Genomic DNA, 15,051 nt, shown 5'->3' with positions numbered 1-15,051 from the left:
TTAACTGACTGCTAAAACCAGAGGACCAACAGCCTAAGGTCCTCTCCAAGAAACCTGGTGATGACGATAAATGCCTTCCACAGTGGCACTAGAGCACCAAGTGGGAATCAAACCAACGTCACCAAAATCTAAAACCCACAACGACTGGGCTGAAATCTCAAGCACACAAGGAATATAACAAAGACTATATATGACAAGAATAAAAAAGACTTACTATTCATTTGTGAGCCAGTTGTAACTAGGCCATGATTCCACATCTCCCTCTTGAATGGTGAATGCCTCAAAGGCCTTCATGAGCCTGATGAGTCGTCTCTTATCACCCATGATGATGGTAAGGTTATGAAGAGAGCATAGAGGCTTGGGAAATCTTGTCACTGTCAAAAAGAAATGAGTACTGTTACTCTGGGTAAATTCAAACAATTTTCTCAAGCTACCTAGAATCAGAGGGCATAGAATCGTCCATGGCAATCAAAGGCTTTGTCATGTACACCATTTGACTTGCCTCAATGGAACTCTTTCTCTCACTGGCCTTGGAGTTTTGATGTGCCCTTTTTCCCCATTTGTGCTGTAATTTGCCCGTGCCCTAGAATAGTGAATTCTCTTCACAGTGTTTGTTACGGTAACTTTGGCATCAAATGGTAGCATCTAATATCATCCAAGGAATCCTTGATTTCTATTGGCTGTTGAGCATTGTAACCATGGTAGTAAAAGATAGCAGTACAGTTCAAACTTCTCTACAATGGGCTGTTGATAGAGGAAATCTTGAAGGGTATATTTATATAAACAATACAAATCATCATCAAGGGCATTAGTAAGAATTCCACACACAAGATACCTTTGAAGTATTTAGAACAAGCCAGAGGCAAAGCCAAGTGCATTTTGACTGAATCATAGGTAATAGTTGAAGGTAACTGAACATAAAGGTGTGCATTATGTTGGTTTTATATAAAGATAGAGATTTGAATCCTTGATATTCTAAAACAGTCGTTATCTCAAAATCATAAGAGAGTAAAAAGGGGCCTAAGCTTTTGATCCTAGCAGAAACTTCTTCGGAGGCAAAATGACAAACATATAAAGTGGAACAACCATAATATAGACCACAGACATCTCAAAATCATGACTGGTCAATCAATAAACCTGATGCATACTTTGGATGATGTTGTAAGCTCATAGTGCCCTCCCTCATAGGTTACATGATTACATATAAAAGACGTTGTTTGAGGAGCGTCAGCTATGGATCAATGCAAGCAAGGCACAAAATGGGTTCAGCATCTAAGAAGGTGACACGATGTCATCACAAAGTCTATAGCACTAGCCATCAGTACCAGTCAGCAAATTTCCTCTTAGCTAAAGTAAACAAAAGGTCACATGATTGATTTCAGCAAATCACTTATTTTAGATCCCAACATAACAAGCATTTACCTTCAAGTTCCTCTTCTTCACCGTCCTCTTCCACCCCATTCTGTAACTGTTCTTCAAACGGTCCCGTCTTGAGGATGTTGGCGTATAAGGCAGGAACGAGGCACTGTAACGTGTGAGCGTAGTGTTCTATCAGCCTCTCACCCTGTAGGAGATCTGGCTTGGGCCTTTGAAGATCCTGACCCAGAAAAAAAAAGGAAGTGTGAAAGGGAGAAATTTATAATTAGGAGGAAAGACTTAATCTGTAATTTGTATTTGCACTTTATGGTATGCTACATGTGCTGAAAACATTGAAATATTGTTACAGTGAAGACATCAATGAATTATAATATTAGGTTATTGATATAGTATATTTTTACAATACTTGTGGAACTCAAGCTATTACAAACTTTCTTGGCAAAATAAGTAAAACAGATTTCTTCACCATTAAAGCATTAGACAAATGCCCATCAACACAGAAGAGATAACCTGTCTTATAGCTTCATTTTAAGACTGATGGTAATCCCTTTTTTTTGGTACAGGTGCATAAACATAAGGATCATAGCATTGTACACTCTCATCACATTTGGCTAGCATTAGATGAGTGTGAACCCTTCACTTGAGTTACGGGTCTGAATGTGCAGCCTACTAATGCCTTGTGTACTGAAGGCCCTCTCGCTTAATTGAAACAGCAAGTAGTGACGTGCTAGTCTTTGTGTGTACATACACTTGCTGATCAAAGTTTCAATGAGGGTCTGTGCCTGCAGACTAAGACAATACTATGGCACCATCACCTTTGCAAGAACTAGTGTATGGGAAACAATTCAGCAAAAAGAGAGTGGTGTAAGATGGTCCCATCTCAACTTACAATGGCAGTGACTTCTAGGCGTTTAAGTACTGTTGAGATGAGGTTGGTTTCCAGTCTGTCAAGATCTTGGGCCCAGGCAGCAAAGGCAGAGAGAAAGACTTGTTGAGTTGCATTGACTACACTGTCTGAGCTATCACCCAGAGCCTTCAGTAGCAGGTCTAGGCCCTAGGTAATTAAAGAGGTGACATTTTGAAGAAAAATATGATACAATTTTGTATTTTACAGAGTAATCATTACTCTGAAGCCCAAACCTGGGACCTAGCATACCCTCAATTATAAATCTGAGCCACATTACATGTGTCTTTATTAATTAATTATTCCTCCAACAATATCATGAGAGCAAAGAATTGTTGCAACCCTACCCCTTTAATATCACATGATTGTCACACTAGAATCTACACATATTCAACCACAACTTAATACAAATTTTAAGTTTAAATGATAGGCATTTCTAAATCTGCAATCCATTTATTTCTCACTCCAGTTCTTTACTGAAAATGAAGCTCCCCATCATTCCAAGAGCCACACAAACAAATATTGACAGCACACTGGCACATAAAGCTTAATACCAGCATTCCAACCCCCACTCAAAGTCAATACCAAGGATCAGGCTGTCCCCATTTCTAGAAAGTTCAACTCAAAAGTCATGGGTGACATGGTCCTAAATATTTCAGCAAAATGAGATCTTTTCATCTAACGATCACTTACCTGATTGTATTTGTCTGTATCATCTATGAGAGAGAAGACAAGACCTAAGCTCTTAACGGCCGAGCCCCTGATCTCCTCTGCTCTGTCTTCAAGCATCTGCTGTAGCATGGAGAGGACTAACGAGCTACAGATTTCTTTCTGCATTGGAGAGAGAAGAAAAGAGCAAGAGAGAGAGAGAGAGAAAGAAGGGGGCAGAGGGTGAGAAAGAGACAAAAGGGAGAGTGAGAGATAGAGCCAACAAAATTTTCAATGCACTGATATTTTGTATCCTCTCCTCCGCCTTCATTGATAATAATCTTTGGGATATATAGCAATCTGGGCACTATAATACAAGGGTTTGAAATAGAGCATAAAGATGAAAGAATTGTTTTCAAATTTTCTCATTTATTATCCTTCACAAATAAAAAGTGCCAAGTTGTTTTCCCTCCATAAGTCAAAATTTACACAGATTTACAAAGTAAAAAAAAAAAATACATGACACAAGCTATGAAGTAATATTAATAATGACTATAGGTCTATCCTATGATGTGGTTTATCATGTTTCCTCAGCTTTCAATCCTTTGATATATAGCTTTTGCCCCCCCCCCATTATTTATTTATTTTTTTTATACAAATTTACACAAATTTTCAAAATTTATGAAATAAATATAAAACAAATAATGTCAAGTTCCTACAAGTATGAAGCAATCTGGTATATCACTTACTGGCAAGTAAGGGGACAGTGCTCCACATGACTCAGCCACAAGTAGTCTTCTTTCCAGGTACTTGTGTGTAATTTGTTCCCAGCATTGCGGAAGCAGTTCTGACTCTGCCTTTGTTGGTCCTACATGCTTAGCAAATGCTACGCAGCCACTTAGAATGATTTGTCTGGGGAGAAAGAAGAGGAAATTTAATTTTAATTCATATGCCTGTAGTTTATTTTTCTAGGATCTATTTTTTTTTAGTTCTAAATTTATATTCTAATATTCTATTTGAATAAAAACCATTCCTTGCATCAAGATGTTCATTAGCTCTATCACTGAAGGAAAGAATATCTCTGTGAACTAATGTTGTAACTTTGATTGATTACAATGACACTACCCTAAATATCTAAATTTTAACAGGAAATATGCAAGAATTCAACCATAACTTGCTACAATGTCCATCTATTATATGCATATGGATATGAATTTCCTATCACTCTTATTTATATATTTGTATTCACAAAATATGGAACAAGTCACCATTCTTGAAACTTCTTTTTTGTAAGATTTTCACATTTTCAATACGGGCCTACTTCCTATCTAATCTCATTGGTCAATAAAATAATGCCATTAGTGCACAATTTATTGACATTAAATAAATTATTTGAATTTACCTTTGGTCTTCATCAGGTTTTTTGATGAGATTGAAAAGGAGATTTAATAGTTGGTCTCTTTCTTTGGCCTCAGGATGGGAGCTGGCAGTACATAGGATTAACGGTACAAGTTCCTACGGAAAGAAGGTAGATAAACATGCATTGACACTGTGGAGTACATATATGGGACCATTTCATAAAGGTTGTTATAACAGTTTTAAGCTACTAAAATAATTTGATTTGATTGGTGGATGGCAAACTCATTATGGAAATTGTGTATTTGTTATAAGAAGTCTTTATGAAACAGGCATGATACAGGACCATAGTAGGATGACAAAGAAGTTTATCGTTGAAACAGAAGATGTATTCTCTGGCCTGCTTCCTAATTAATAATAATAATACATTGTATTTATATAACGCTTAAGACATGGTGTTCCTAAGCGCTAAAGCGACATTGCATGAATGATTTCATGAATGAACGTTATATATATATATATATATTTTTTGTTTAAACACATGTACACGTTGGCATCAATACTGCACTAAGCATTTCCATTTATTTGAAGCAAGATAAAAAGAGCAATAAAAAAAGTATAGAAATACGCCTCTGTCAAGAGCTGTGGCGGGAATCAAACATCAGACTTTTGTGTAGTCGGACCACTTGGCCATGGGAATATGAAGTGCAAGTATGTAATGCGCAAACCTTTTTGGGTAAAGTACAAAATCCAACTTTATATCACTGCAACTTATGGTGGCCATATATAGGGGGGGGGGCTTCCAAATAAGATTAAAAGAATTTTCAATGTGTTACGTAAAAAGCCAGGTGCATTGCTATGTAAATACATACATTAATAACTTTAATTAACGTACCTCTCTCTTTGCAAGTAGTACATTAGGAATGATATGGGGCAGACATCTTGCAAGCATTTCAACGACCTCTTGACCCGATGACGCTATGTGGGAAACCTCTTCCAAGAGTCTCGTCTCTGTGGTTTCTACAGGATGAACGACCGTCCCTAGCAGAGCCCTCTGGAATGCTTCAGAAACGTTTCTATAACAAAAATACAACCGTTTGATGACGGAATATATTTGATGTATATATTTATTCAGCAGAATGAAATGGATTTTTTTTTTAATTCAGCCAGTAGATAATTTCAAATATACATCATGATTTGATCAGTTGTCTGCTAGATAATGTAATTCCTATGGGCATTGTACAGGGAAGACACTTTCAGAGGGTACATGCACTTGTTCACTGCAACCATCCTGCCTGTGGGGAATCTACAGGTAGGACTATGGTATGCCAATGCTTTGTCAAAGCACACACTTTGAAAAATCATTAAAATATCACTTTTGTGACCACAGTACTGATTTCCACACAGTTGCAATTTATTTTTCATTAAGAACTTGGGAATAATTTTTGTATTCACCAGAGCGCTCAAAAACTTGAATTTTGGGCATATTTTTGTGTACGCCCTCTATTGGTGGAAAGTGATATGGCAAGAAAATTTTCATTTTTCAATCTCTATATTTAATTAAGAAAAAAATAATTTCAAGAATTAAATTTACATAGCAGCCAAGTTATATGATGAATGCCTGTAATGAAAACTGACAGTGTAAGAAAATCAAGCATTTGTCCCATATATAAAGAGAAATTAAGCCAAACATTGCAACCATTATTTTGCCACACATGGAGATATAACTGAGAACAAGGTTATATTATAACCTTGTTAATTGAATGAGTGGGTACATGTAGAATACAAGTATGCATTAATGTGGCCAATGAAATGTATATAAATGTAAAGAGCATTGCAGCAGCAATAGTTTAATTCTTTAAAATGGAACGCTGCTAACTTAAGACTAGTATCAGTTAAAATTTTCAAGATCTTTCACAGTCATACATAGGAAGGTTGATAAAAACATACTGTACATGGGTAAAACAAAAAAGATGCATGTTATGGGGTCATATGAGAGCATTAGCATGAATGCTTCGTAGTACTTAAAACTTTTTAAGCAGGATAATATGGCCTATATTCTGAACTTGGGTGTAATATTAACTCCGCTCAAAAGTTGTGGTGTAACTATGGATAGCCAATTGTGGAAAAAAATAACAAAAAATATCAAACAGTAAAGGTTCAATTCATCAGCTCATTTTAAACTCAAATCATTCATAACTGTACAAGAATAATGACAAAAATCCTTTTCTTCACCATTACAGCATCAGGAAAGGGCACAGTCAACTACATAAAAATACCATACAATGTAAACAGATTTCAAAATTTTTGTCTTCGAACAATTTCAGTTAAAACATGGCCTTATGATAAACTGGAATTCAGAAAAAAGCTAATGAAAAAAATGTTCCAGTTCTTACTTCCTCCTTGTCAAATAACCATCCACCATCTTCTCTTCTGTCTGACCTTCGACCTCTCTGAACTCCTCCTGACCCTCCCCACTCCTCTCATCGCCGTTGACAACCGCATCAATCTCATCCACACCGTCTACTTCATCCTCCTCCTCTCTCCCATCCTCTTCCTCCTCGGGCTGTATATCCCTTAATGCTTCCACCTGATTGGATGATGATGATGAAGGGGGTGTGTCTTCAGTCATCTCCTGGCCTATGGGCTCCCGTCTCTCTCCTCTGTGGTCAGGGTGTAGGGTGGGGTCTTTCATTGGTGATGTGATTGGACTAACCATAGGTGTGGACTGCTTAGGGGCTTTTAGGGATTGGATTTCTCTGTAGAAATAAATGTTCACAAAGTATTAAAAGCATTGATATAGGGTTGGAATATATCTGACATTCTAATCTACTTGTCAAATCACAAAAGAGTAAGTAATGATCATGTGAGGGAAATATAATTTTGTAAATAGGGAACTGGATATGGAAATGTGGTCATTTGTCATGTTGTCAATATCAAAATAAAAACTTTTTTTAAAGATCCATTCAAGAAAATGTTTTCAAAGACAAGACAATGTGCCACCCTGCCCCTCAAATAAAACACAAACTTTTCAAAGAATTGCAAAGCCTTATTCAACACATAAATATATTCTATACCAGACTGTAAACAAATAAATTACCTTTCCATTTTCTCTACAACCATATTAAGTTCAGCTTTCTCTTCTCTAAGCTGTGCAGCTTGCTTCTCAAGACTTTCCATTTCAGCTTCCTGAAATTATAATAATGGAGCGTTATTCATTATTCATGAAGAATTTATTAGGATACTTGTATACTTAGGGGATGCTGTTTTTCTAAGGCTTGTTCAGTACAGGGGGAAAGCAATGGGACCATCCCTTCTTACTTTTTATTAGTAAAAAAAGAAAAAGACAAGAAACAAGTGGAACGGCTCTGGCAGTCTCACCTGCATCACGCAATTCAATATAGCAATGCTGACTTTGAAAACAAACTATTGAATAATAATTCACAAAAAACACCATTTGTATAATAAATACTAAAATACATGTAGCTCAGCACAATTTGTGTACAAATTCAATAAATGTTGATAATTAAAGAGACTTTACTGGTTGCCTGGATACAAAAAAATGGCAAACCAATAAAATTCTACAAGAGAGCATAACATTACTCTTGTGGTCCAAAGTCGTGTGGAAAAAACCCACAACACTGGATATTCATACTCAATATATCACAAATAAATTGCTTTGATGTCATATCTATGACGATACTATGTCTATGTAACTGTGGAATTCTTTTTCTTTCAATTTTGAATTGTACACTGCATATTTCATTTCACCATGTCTGAACAAAAGATAAATATTGGTGAGCTTTGCCTGCACTGGACAAGGCTTCATAAATAACTGTTTATACATTTCAACCCTACTCACATAATGCTGCCTCTGTTGCTCAATGCTCATGTTAAGGTCCGCCTCCACCGCTTCCGGCTGCTCCTCGTCGATGCTATCCTCCCCACATCCTACATCCTTCATCTCGGGCTTGACGATCACATGACGACTGTAGTCTCGGTAGAGGTGCAGAAGATCAGGTGGATGGGGCGTGTTCAGACCAACATCATCCCAGTCATCAAAGTCCTTGGAAAATACATGAATATTAATACTTCAACATGAAAATTTGGGACTATATCAAAATATATTCAAAGCTGAATGCTTCAGTGATCATGACGGTCTTCCATATATTTTTCCAAGAGATGAGATGACCCTGGCCTATAATCTAGGCAAAGGTTGCAGCTTTTGTCTTTGTCTAAGTTATGAGTCTGATTCATTTACGTGAAACGACAGCAATACGTCTGATACGGAAGACTTCGCACTCTGGATGCGAGCAGCCACCACCTATATACTCCAGTTTAGCATTAGTTCTTTTTTTTTGTCAATGAATGTCCGGTGGTGGTCTTTAGTAATAAAAAAGCCTGCATTGTATCCTGGTCGCAAAGAAAAAAAGACATCAAGCAAGACAGAAGTGTATAGGCAGTGGCTGCTTCACAGCTAAAGTACATAATCTGCATCCGACTGATTGCTGATGTTTCGCACAAAGGCATCAGACTCATAAAGGCAAAGAGAAAAGTCGCGGCCTTTGCGTAGATTTTAGGCGAAGATGACCTATGCTTTTGTTTCATAAATAATTCAGATTATTTCAATTAGTATTGTTTGTTTCACAAATTATTTGACCTCATTGACAGGATGCAGTTGGATTCACATTTCATTTTCCTTAGTTTTGAAAGTGGGGGGGGGGGGGAGCTGACAATACATAAAATCACAATCAAATGGTACTTTATATGTTTTGGTACAAGTTTATTTTAAAGAAGTGCTCCCTCCCGAAAGCGACCCCATCCTGTCAAAATGAAATAATAAATAAAAGAAACAAACAACAAAAAGTATGAAAATTTGTATCTAATATAACATATCACCTAATCTGGAAAAGAAATTGAAATAGCACATGATCAATGAAGCATAGAATGATAGAAACATAAAGTTATGGATCAATGGTCACAGAAAGGTCCAACAACATGCATTATTGCATTTTTTATTCACATAATTATTCATGCAAGACTGACCGCAATTTGCAACTAGGTGGAGAACATATGCTTTTCTCTTTCGTATGATATACATGTATACATGTACATAGAGCATGTCCAATCAAAAATGTTAATGGCACTCTAGATGGGTAAATTATTAAAATGACATTATATTGTTTATGTTTTTACACCCGTAAACTACAATTCATTTTTTTTTCAATTGGATGAAATTTTATGTGATGTGGTCTAATAATCACAAAGATATGAACATTTTTTCATTACACATCAGGGGGGTGTTTCACAAAGATTTAAGTATGACTTAGAGTCGCACTTAAATGTCTAGTTTCGCGTAGTGTAAAAGGCATGACAGCATTGGTCAGATCATGCCAAGAGGACGCGCACTACTGCGTATTGATCAATAAGATTGCGCGTTGCATATCATGTACGCGTTGACATTTAAGTGCGACCTAAGTCATACTTAAATCTTTGTGAAACACCCCCCAGGAAACCTCTCCATCCAAGTTTTGTATTATGTAGCATGTGAAGTGAGGTTCAGCTATTTGCTATCTATTCGAGAAGCCACTGGGGTAAATCTGTATTAGGAATAAGGATTTTTTTTAGTTCAGGACTTGGGGATGACCTATTCATTCATCCCTTCTGATGAATACATGAGATCAAGACAAGGACATGTATTTAAAAATATTTATTTTAATTCATCTCGTTGTAGTTACCTTTAGTAGGCCTACATGCATAATAAACCAATCAATCGATTTTCATGTTTGATTAAGGATATCATTCAATTTTTTTTAGATCTTCAATGAAAGTAATGGCCCAGCAAGTTGTGGGACGAAAATCTAATGAAGGAAATACAAGAGTGAATGAAAGTGTGATTTGACTATTTGTACTTTTTTCAAGCTAATAATGAAACTTGGATTGAGAGGTTTTTTGATGAGTGCTAAAAAAACCCTCATATCTCTTTGTTTGATGGACCATATTGCATTGAATTTAAGCTAGTTGTATAAAATACATGATAGTTTATGATGATAAAATTATACACAATATGATTTGGTAATTTTCAATTTATACTCATTTAAAGTGCCAATAGCAAGCTGTATATAAATCATTAGATTTTAAGATAGTTAGGTCAGGAATTCAATTTTTTTTTCCTTTATACATGTACATGTAGTGTTGTTAATGCATAGTGTACAATTATGTGTAGGGACACTATAAATACATGATAAGGTTCCAGTGATTCACAGAGTTGCACACTATATTTTTATGAGTAGCTTACTGATACAGCCCATTTGGTTCATGTTCCTGTCATGGCACTAACACCTACTGACAAAGCACTAATGAAAAGCCACTCAGAGCCCCGAAGAGAATTGGAAATCTGATACACATGCAAATTTACATTGAGAAGTGGCAGACTTGAAATGCGTAATGGATGCTAGGATTGCAAGCATGCATGCTTATATTAATGTATGTGACTATTACATTGGTATCAGGGGGGTTATATATAAACTTAACTCCCTTTCCTCTTCCCTCGCTCTTTCATATTACATCCTCTCTCCCTCTCCTTATATCCCAACTTCATCCTCACCCTTCATTCCAACTCCCCTGCCATACACTCTCCACCCTCTCTCCTACACTCCTCAACTTTCCTCATTCCTATTTCATTCTCAATTGAATGCCTTCTCTCCCCTTCCCTGCCCTCTCCTCTCTTTCCCTCCTCTATCATTCTCTCACACCTCAACTTTACATGTACCCCTCCCCTATCGATTAATTCCTTCTCTCTTCCCTGTCCTCATCAGCACCACCATTATCATCATCATCATCATCATCATCATCGACATTATCATCAACATCATCATCATCATCATCATCATCGACATTATCATCAACATCATCATCATCATCATCATCATCGACATTATCATCAACATCATCATCATCACCATCATCATGATCATGATCATCTTCATCATCGTCGTCATCATCATCATCATCATTACCATTATCATCATCATCGTCATCATCACCATCACCATCATCACTATCATCATCAACAACATCATCATGATCATCATCAGCAGCATCATCATCATCGTCATCATCATCATCAACATCATCATAACCATCATCATAGTCATCACTAGAATGACTATCCTCACTGTCCTCGCTATCCTCGTTGAAATTGTCATTATCATCATTGCCATCCTCATCATTATCATCATCACCGCAATCTCCAACATCCTCAGCATCATCAATATTATCATCGTCACCATCCTCATCATCATCTTTACATTTCTTACCTGATCTTCATTTTCATCTGCAAATGTGATGGATGTGAGTTTATAGTTATTGTTCATGAGGTATTCATTCACCAGAAAGTTGACTGCTCTCCTTTCAAGAGGCTTGGTGGCTTCCTACAAAAATAAACAAAGGAAGCAAAGGAACAAAAAAAAATGAGTTTGAATAAGCCAATGACCAATTAAATGAAAATGATATAAAAAAAAGATTATCATTATCTAAGAAATGCATTTCATTTTAACAAAATGGTTTGAAAGAAAAATGTAATTTCATTCACAATTTGGCATTCCACTTTCGTCAAAATACTACAGAACAAACAAATTCTTCACATTATTGAGAAGCAAATCCCTCATTATCATGTACTTTACACTATATACCAACATGAAACAGGTCTGTGTTGGGTTAAGGCTTCCAATATACATGAATATGCTCTACTCCATAGGGACCATTTCAGACAGGTACGCCATTCAAAGATTGCATCAGAACTAAAAACATTCAGAAATGTACACCTACATGTACCAACTTATAGTTCTGTTGCTTTACAATTTACTTTAAAAAAAAACATAACATGGTTATAGGGTTTGGTCAACTACACATACATGTATGCGTACATGTATCATTGAAATCAAATGTTGTTAAATGTTTTTCTGCATTTAAAGTTGAATTCCAGATCAAATTATCATGATAAGGGGGTGTTTTTCACCCATGAAAGCAAGTTGGCAAAGTGCCAAAAGGTTGAGAGCAACAATCATATTCTGATAGCAATTTACACTGAAATTTGGTTACAGCATGCCATCATGGATATATTATGATTTTTATATTATCTTTATATGAATTATACAGATATGTGTCACTGTATTAAAAAAGCACCAGTACATGTAAAAGATTCAACATACATTAAAATTCAAAGTGATCATAAATGTACAGAAACCTCTCCATTCCCTTCCCCCTACCTCCCCTTTATCTTGCTCTCTCACTTCAGCTTTCTGACTAATCGAGATCATTGTTGCATGCCCAGTTTGTTTAAAACAATGCTCAAGAACCAATAAGTCTCATAAACCTATCAGTTAGGGTTCAAATGTGAACAGTTCCCAAATGACTTAAAGATTTCATACCTCTGCTACAGCTCCCTCCATATCAGTATTGGAATGCACAGGTGATGGAATGTCACTCTCTGAAATATACATAAAAAGAAATCAAGATTTCCATGGTGAAAATATCTTTCACAGGTCGGAAGCTGCTCACGCCAGGAATATTCCCCCGTAAGATTTTATCACGATGGCATGCTGAATTCTTTTCAGAATCTTTAATTTCTCTTGGAGTTTATCAAGTACCCCATCTTTTCTCATGACACTGTGTTTTACTTTGAAAAGAGGGGGTTGGAAGAGGGAAGGAGGAAGAGAACATACCATGATGTAAGGCACAATAAAGAGGATTGAAGAGAGAAGAGAGAGAAGGAGATTGGGAAGAGGAGTGGGTAGAAGAGGACAGAGGGAGGATATCAGAGAAGAGCTGAAGAAATCTAAAAGTTTAAATCAGAATGAGATGGTAAGTTGAATTATAGACAGAGATGGGGGATTAAAGATGGAGGAGTGAAGAGAGAGAAGGGTACTAGGAAGGGAAGGGGTAAAAGAGTGACAGAGGGAGGAAATCAGGGAAGAGCAGAAGAAATCTATAAGACTAAATCAGATTCAGATAAGATTTGAATTGTACATGTAGAAAAATATATTTTTATATAATTAATGGCTCATGTCATCCAAGTTGTTGTGTTAGGTCGGGCAATTGCTTACACCTGACCATTCGAGGAAAGGGCCCCAGATATTCCCAAAACGTCTGGTCCAGTTTACGAGACCATTCAATAATTTTGTTATGATTTTCATTTAAACATCAGGTAAACTGGAAACCGCCCTTTTAGGAATTTACATGTAGGGGGCCCTTTTCTCGAATGGTCGAGTAAACTGGACCTGACGATTGGGAATTGAGGTGACCCTTTACTTGAATGCTTGGTTTCACGATTGCCCGACTTGACAACCTGATGTGATAACACAAACCTAATTAACAATGGCAAAAACATGACAAAACAAAAACAATAAGGATAAACTTCATCATTTTCTACATGGTTCTTACACTACATGTACCTGTCATATTCAATGAAGGCTTGCTCAAAATCAAGAAATATCTCCAGATACATACAGCAGATGGAGGATCTATACTGATATCAATAAATCAATTCGGATAAATGGAATACACACCCCCTTTTCACAGAATTCAGATTGACTGGTGAATGGCACATGTACATACTGAGAAATCCTAACAAGCACATGTCAAGGGTCAAATCTAAGGGCATTTTACAATCGATCATGTGCCGTTAAAGGGTCACATGATCAAACTGCTGCACTGAACCCCAGAGAGGTAAATGGGTACCTGGCAGGAATTTATTCCTTGAATGCAGTGGGATGCAATGCTTGTAAACTAAAGAACTTCTCTAGTATTATGCTACAATACAGATACCTGTGATAAAGAAAGTGTTAGGCACTACTTGCAAACTAATTATTAAAATAGTAGCTGCAGCATAATGAAGAAAAGAAAGCAGAAAGATTGAATGGAAATATGTGGAGGGAACAAAGATAACAAATATACTGCATTAAAGGGAGGGATATTTTGATACCTTCCCCCTTTCTCATCCCCCACTGAACTCACAAGATGATGGAGAGATGGAAGTATTTTTAGCTTGCAAGGATTTTACCTAGATGTTGAATAGAAATTTGATTTTTTTTTACATATTCAATCAATGACAACTTAATTTTTTAACAGAAAAATTAACCTTTTCACATTTTAGTTTTGAACATCAAATGCAATTGCATATACTGTACTTAAAGGTCAAGTCCACCCCAGAAAAATGTTGATTTGAATAAATAGAGAAAAATCAAACTAGCAGAATACTGGAAATTTCATCAAAATCGGCTGTAGAATAAGAAAGTTATGGCATTTTAAAGTTTCCCTTATTTTTTACAAAACAGTGATATGCACAACTCGGTGACATGCAGATGAGTCGGTCGATGATGTCCATCTCTCACTTTTTCTTTTGTTTTTATTGTTTGAATTATACAATATTTCATTTTTTAAAGATTTAACAATAAGTTTTATGAGAACTTGACTGAACCATATATTATTACATAATGCTAATTCCACATGTTCAGGGAGGAATTAATCGTTGTTTCACTTGACAACGATTGGAAAATTAGAATATTTCATACAAAAGAAATAGTGAGTGGGTGACGTCATCAGTCTCCGCATGTAACAGGATGTGCATATAACTGTTTTGTGAAATTAAGCAAAACTTTAAAATGTCATAACTTTCTTATTTTACATCCGATTTCGATGAAATTTTCAGTGTTATGTTTATTGGACTTTTCTCTGCTAATTCAATTCAACTTTGTTGGAATGGA

General features: G+C 36.2%; 1 protein-coding gene across 1 annotated transcript in view; it reads right to left on the bottom strand.

Annotated features, from left to right (window-relative positions):
• The window catches only part of LOC121407193 (RAB11-binding protein RELCH-like), a 33,294-nt gene that overhangs the window by 15,108 nt on the left and 3,135 nt on the right, over nt 1-15,051 (bottom strand). The window contains exons 3-14 of the mRNA XM_041598148.1: nt 12,718-12,776; nt 11,605-11,718; nt 8,148-8,351; nt 7,386-7,474; nt 6,682-7,044; nt 5,181-5,361; nt 4,332-4,444; nt 3,679-3,841; nt 2,975-3,112; nt 2,267-2,431; nt 1,423-1,597; nt 215-374 (exon numbers count right to left, since the gene is read on the bottom strand). Of these exons, the coding sequence (XP_041454082.1) occupies nt 215-374; nt 1,423-1,597; nt 2,267-2,431; nt 2,975-3,112; nt 3,679-3,841; nt 4,332-4,444; nt 5,181-5,361; nt 6,682-7,044; nt 7,386-7,474; nt 8,148-8,351; nt 11,605-11,718; nt 12,718-12,776 (1,924 nt within the window). The remainder of the gene's footprint in view (nt 1-214; nt 375-1,422; nt 1,598-2,266; nt 2,432-2,974; nt 3,113-3,678; nt 3,842-4,331; nt 4,445-5,180; nt 5,362-6,681; nt 7,045-7,385; nt 7,475-8,147; nt 8,352-11,604; nt 11,719-12,717; nt 12,777-15,051) is intronic.

Source organism: Lytechinus variegatus, chromosome 2 (assembly GCF_018143015.1).
Source record: "Lytechinus variegatus isolate NC3 chromosome 2, Lvar_3.0, whole genome shotgun sequence".
Classification (NCBI taxonomy): Eukaryota; Metazoa; Echinodermata; class Echinoidea; order Temnopleuroida; family Toxopneustidae; genus Lytechinus; species Lytechinus variegatus.
The sequence above is the reverse complement of the archived record's forward strand: the minus strand, read 5'-3'. Positions and strand labels throughout refer to the sequence as shown.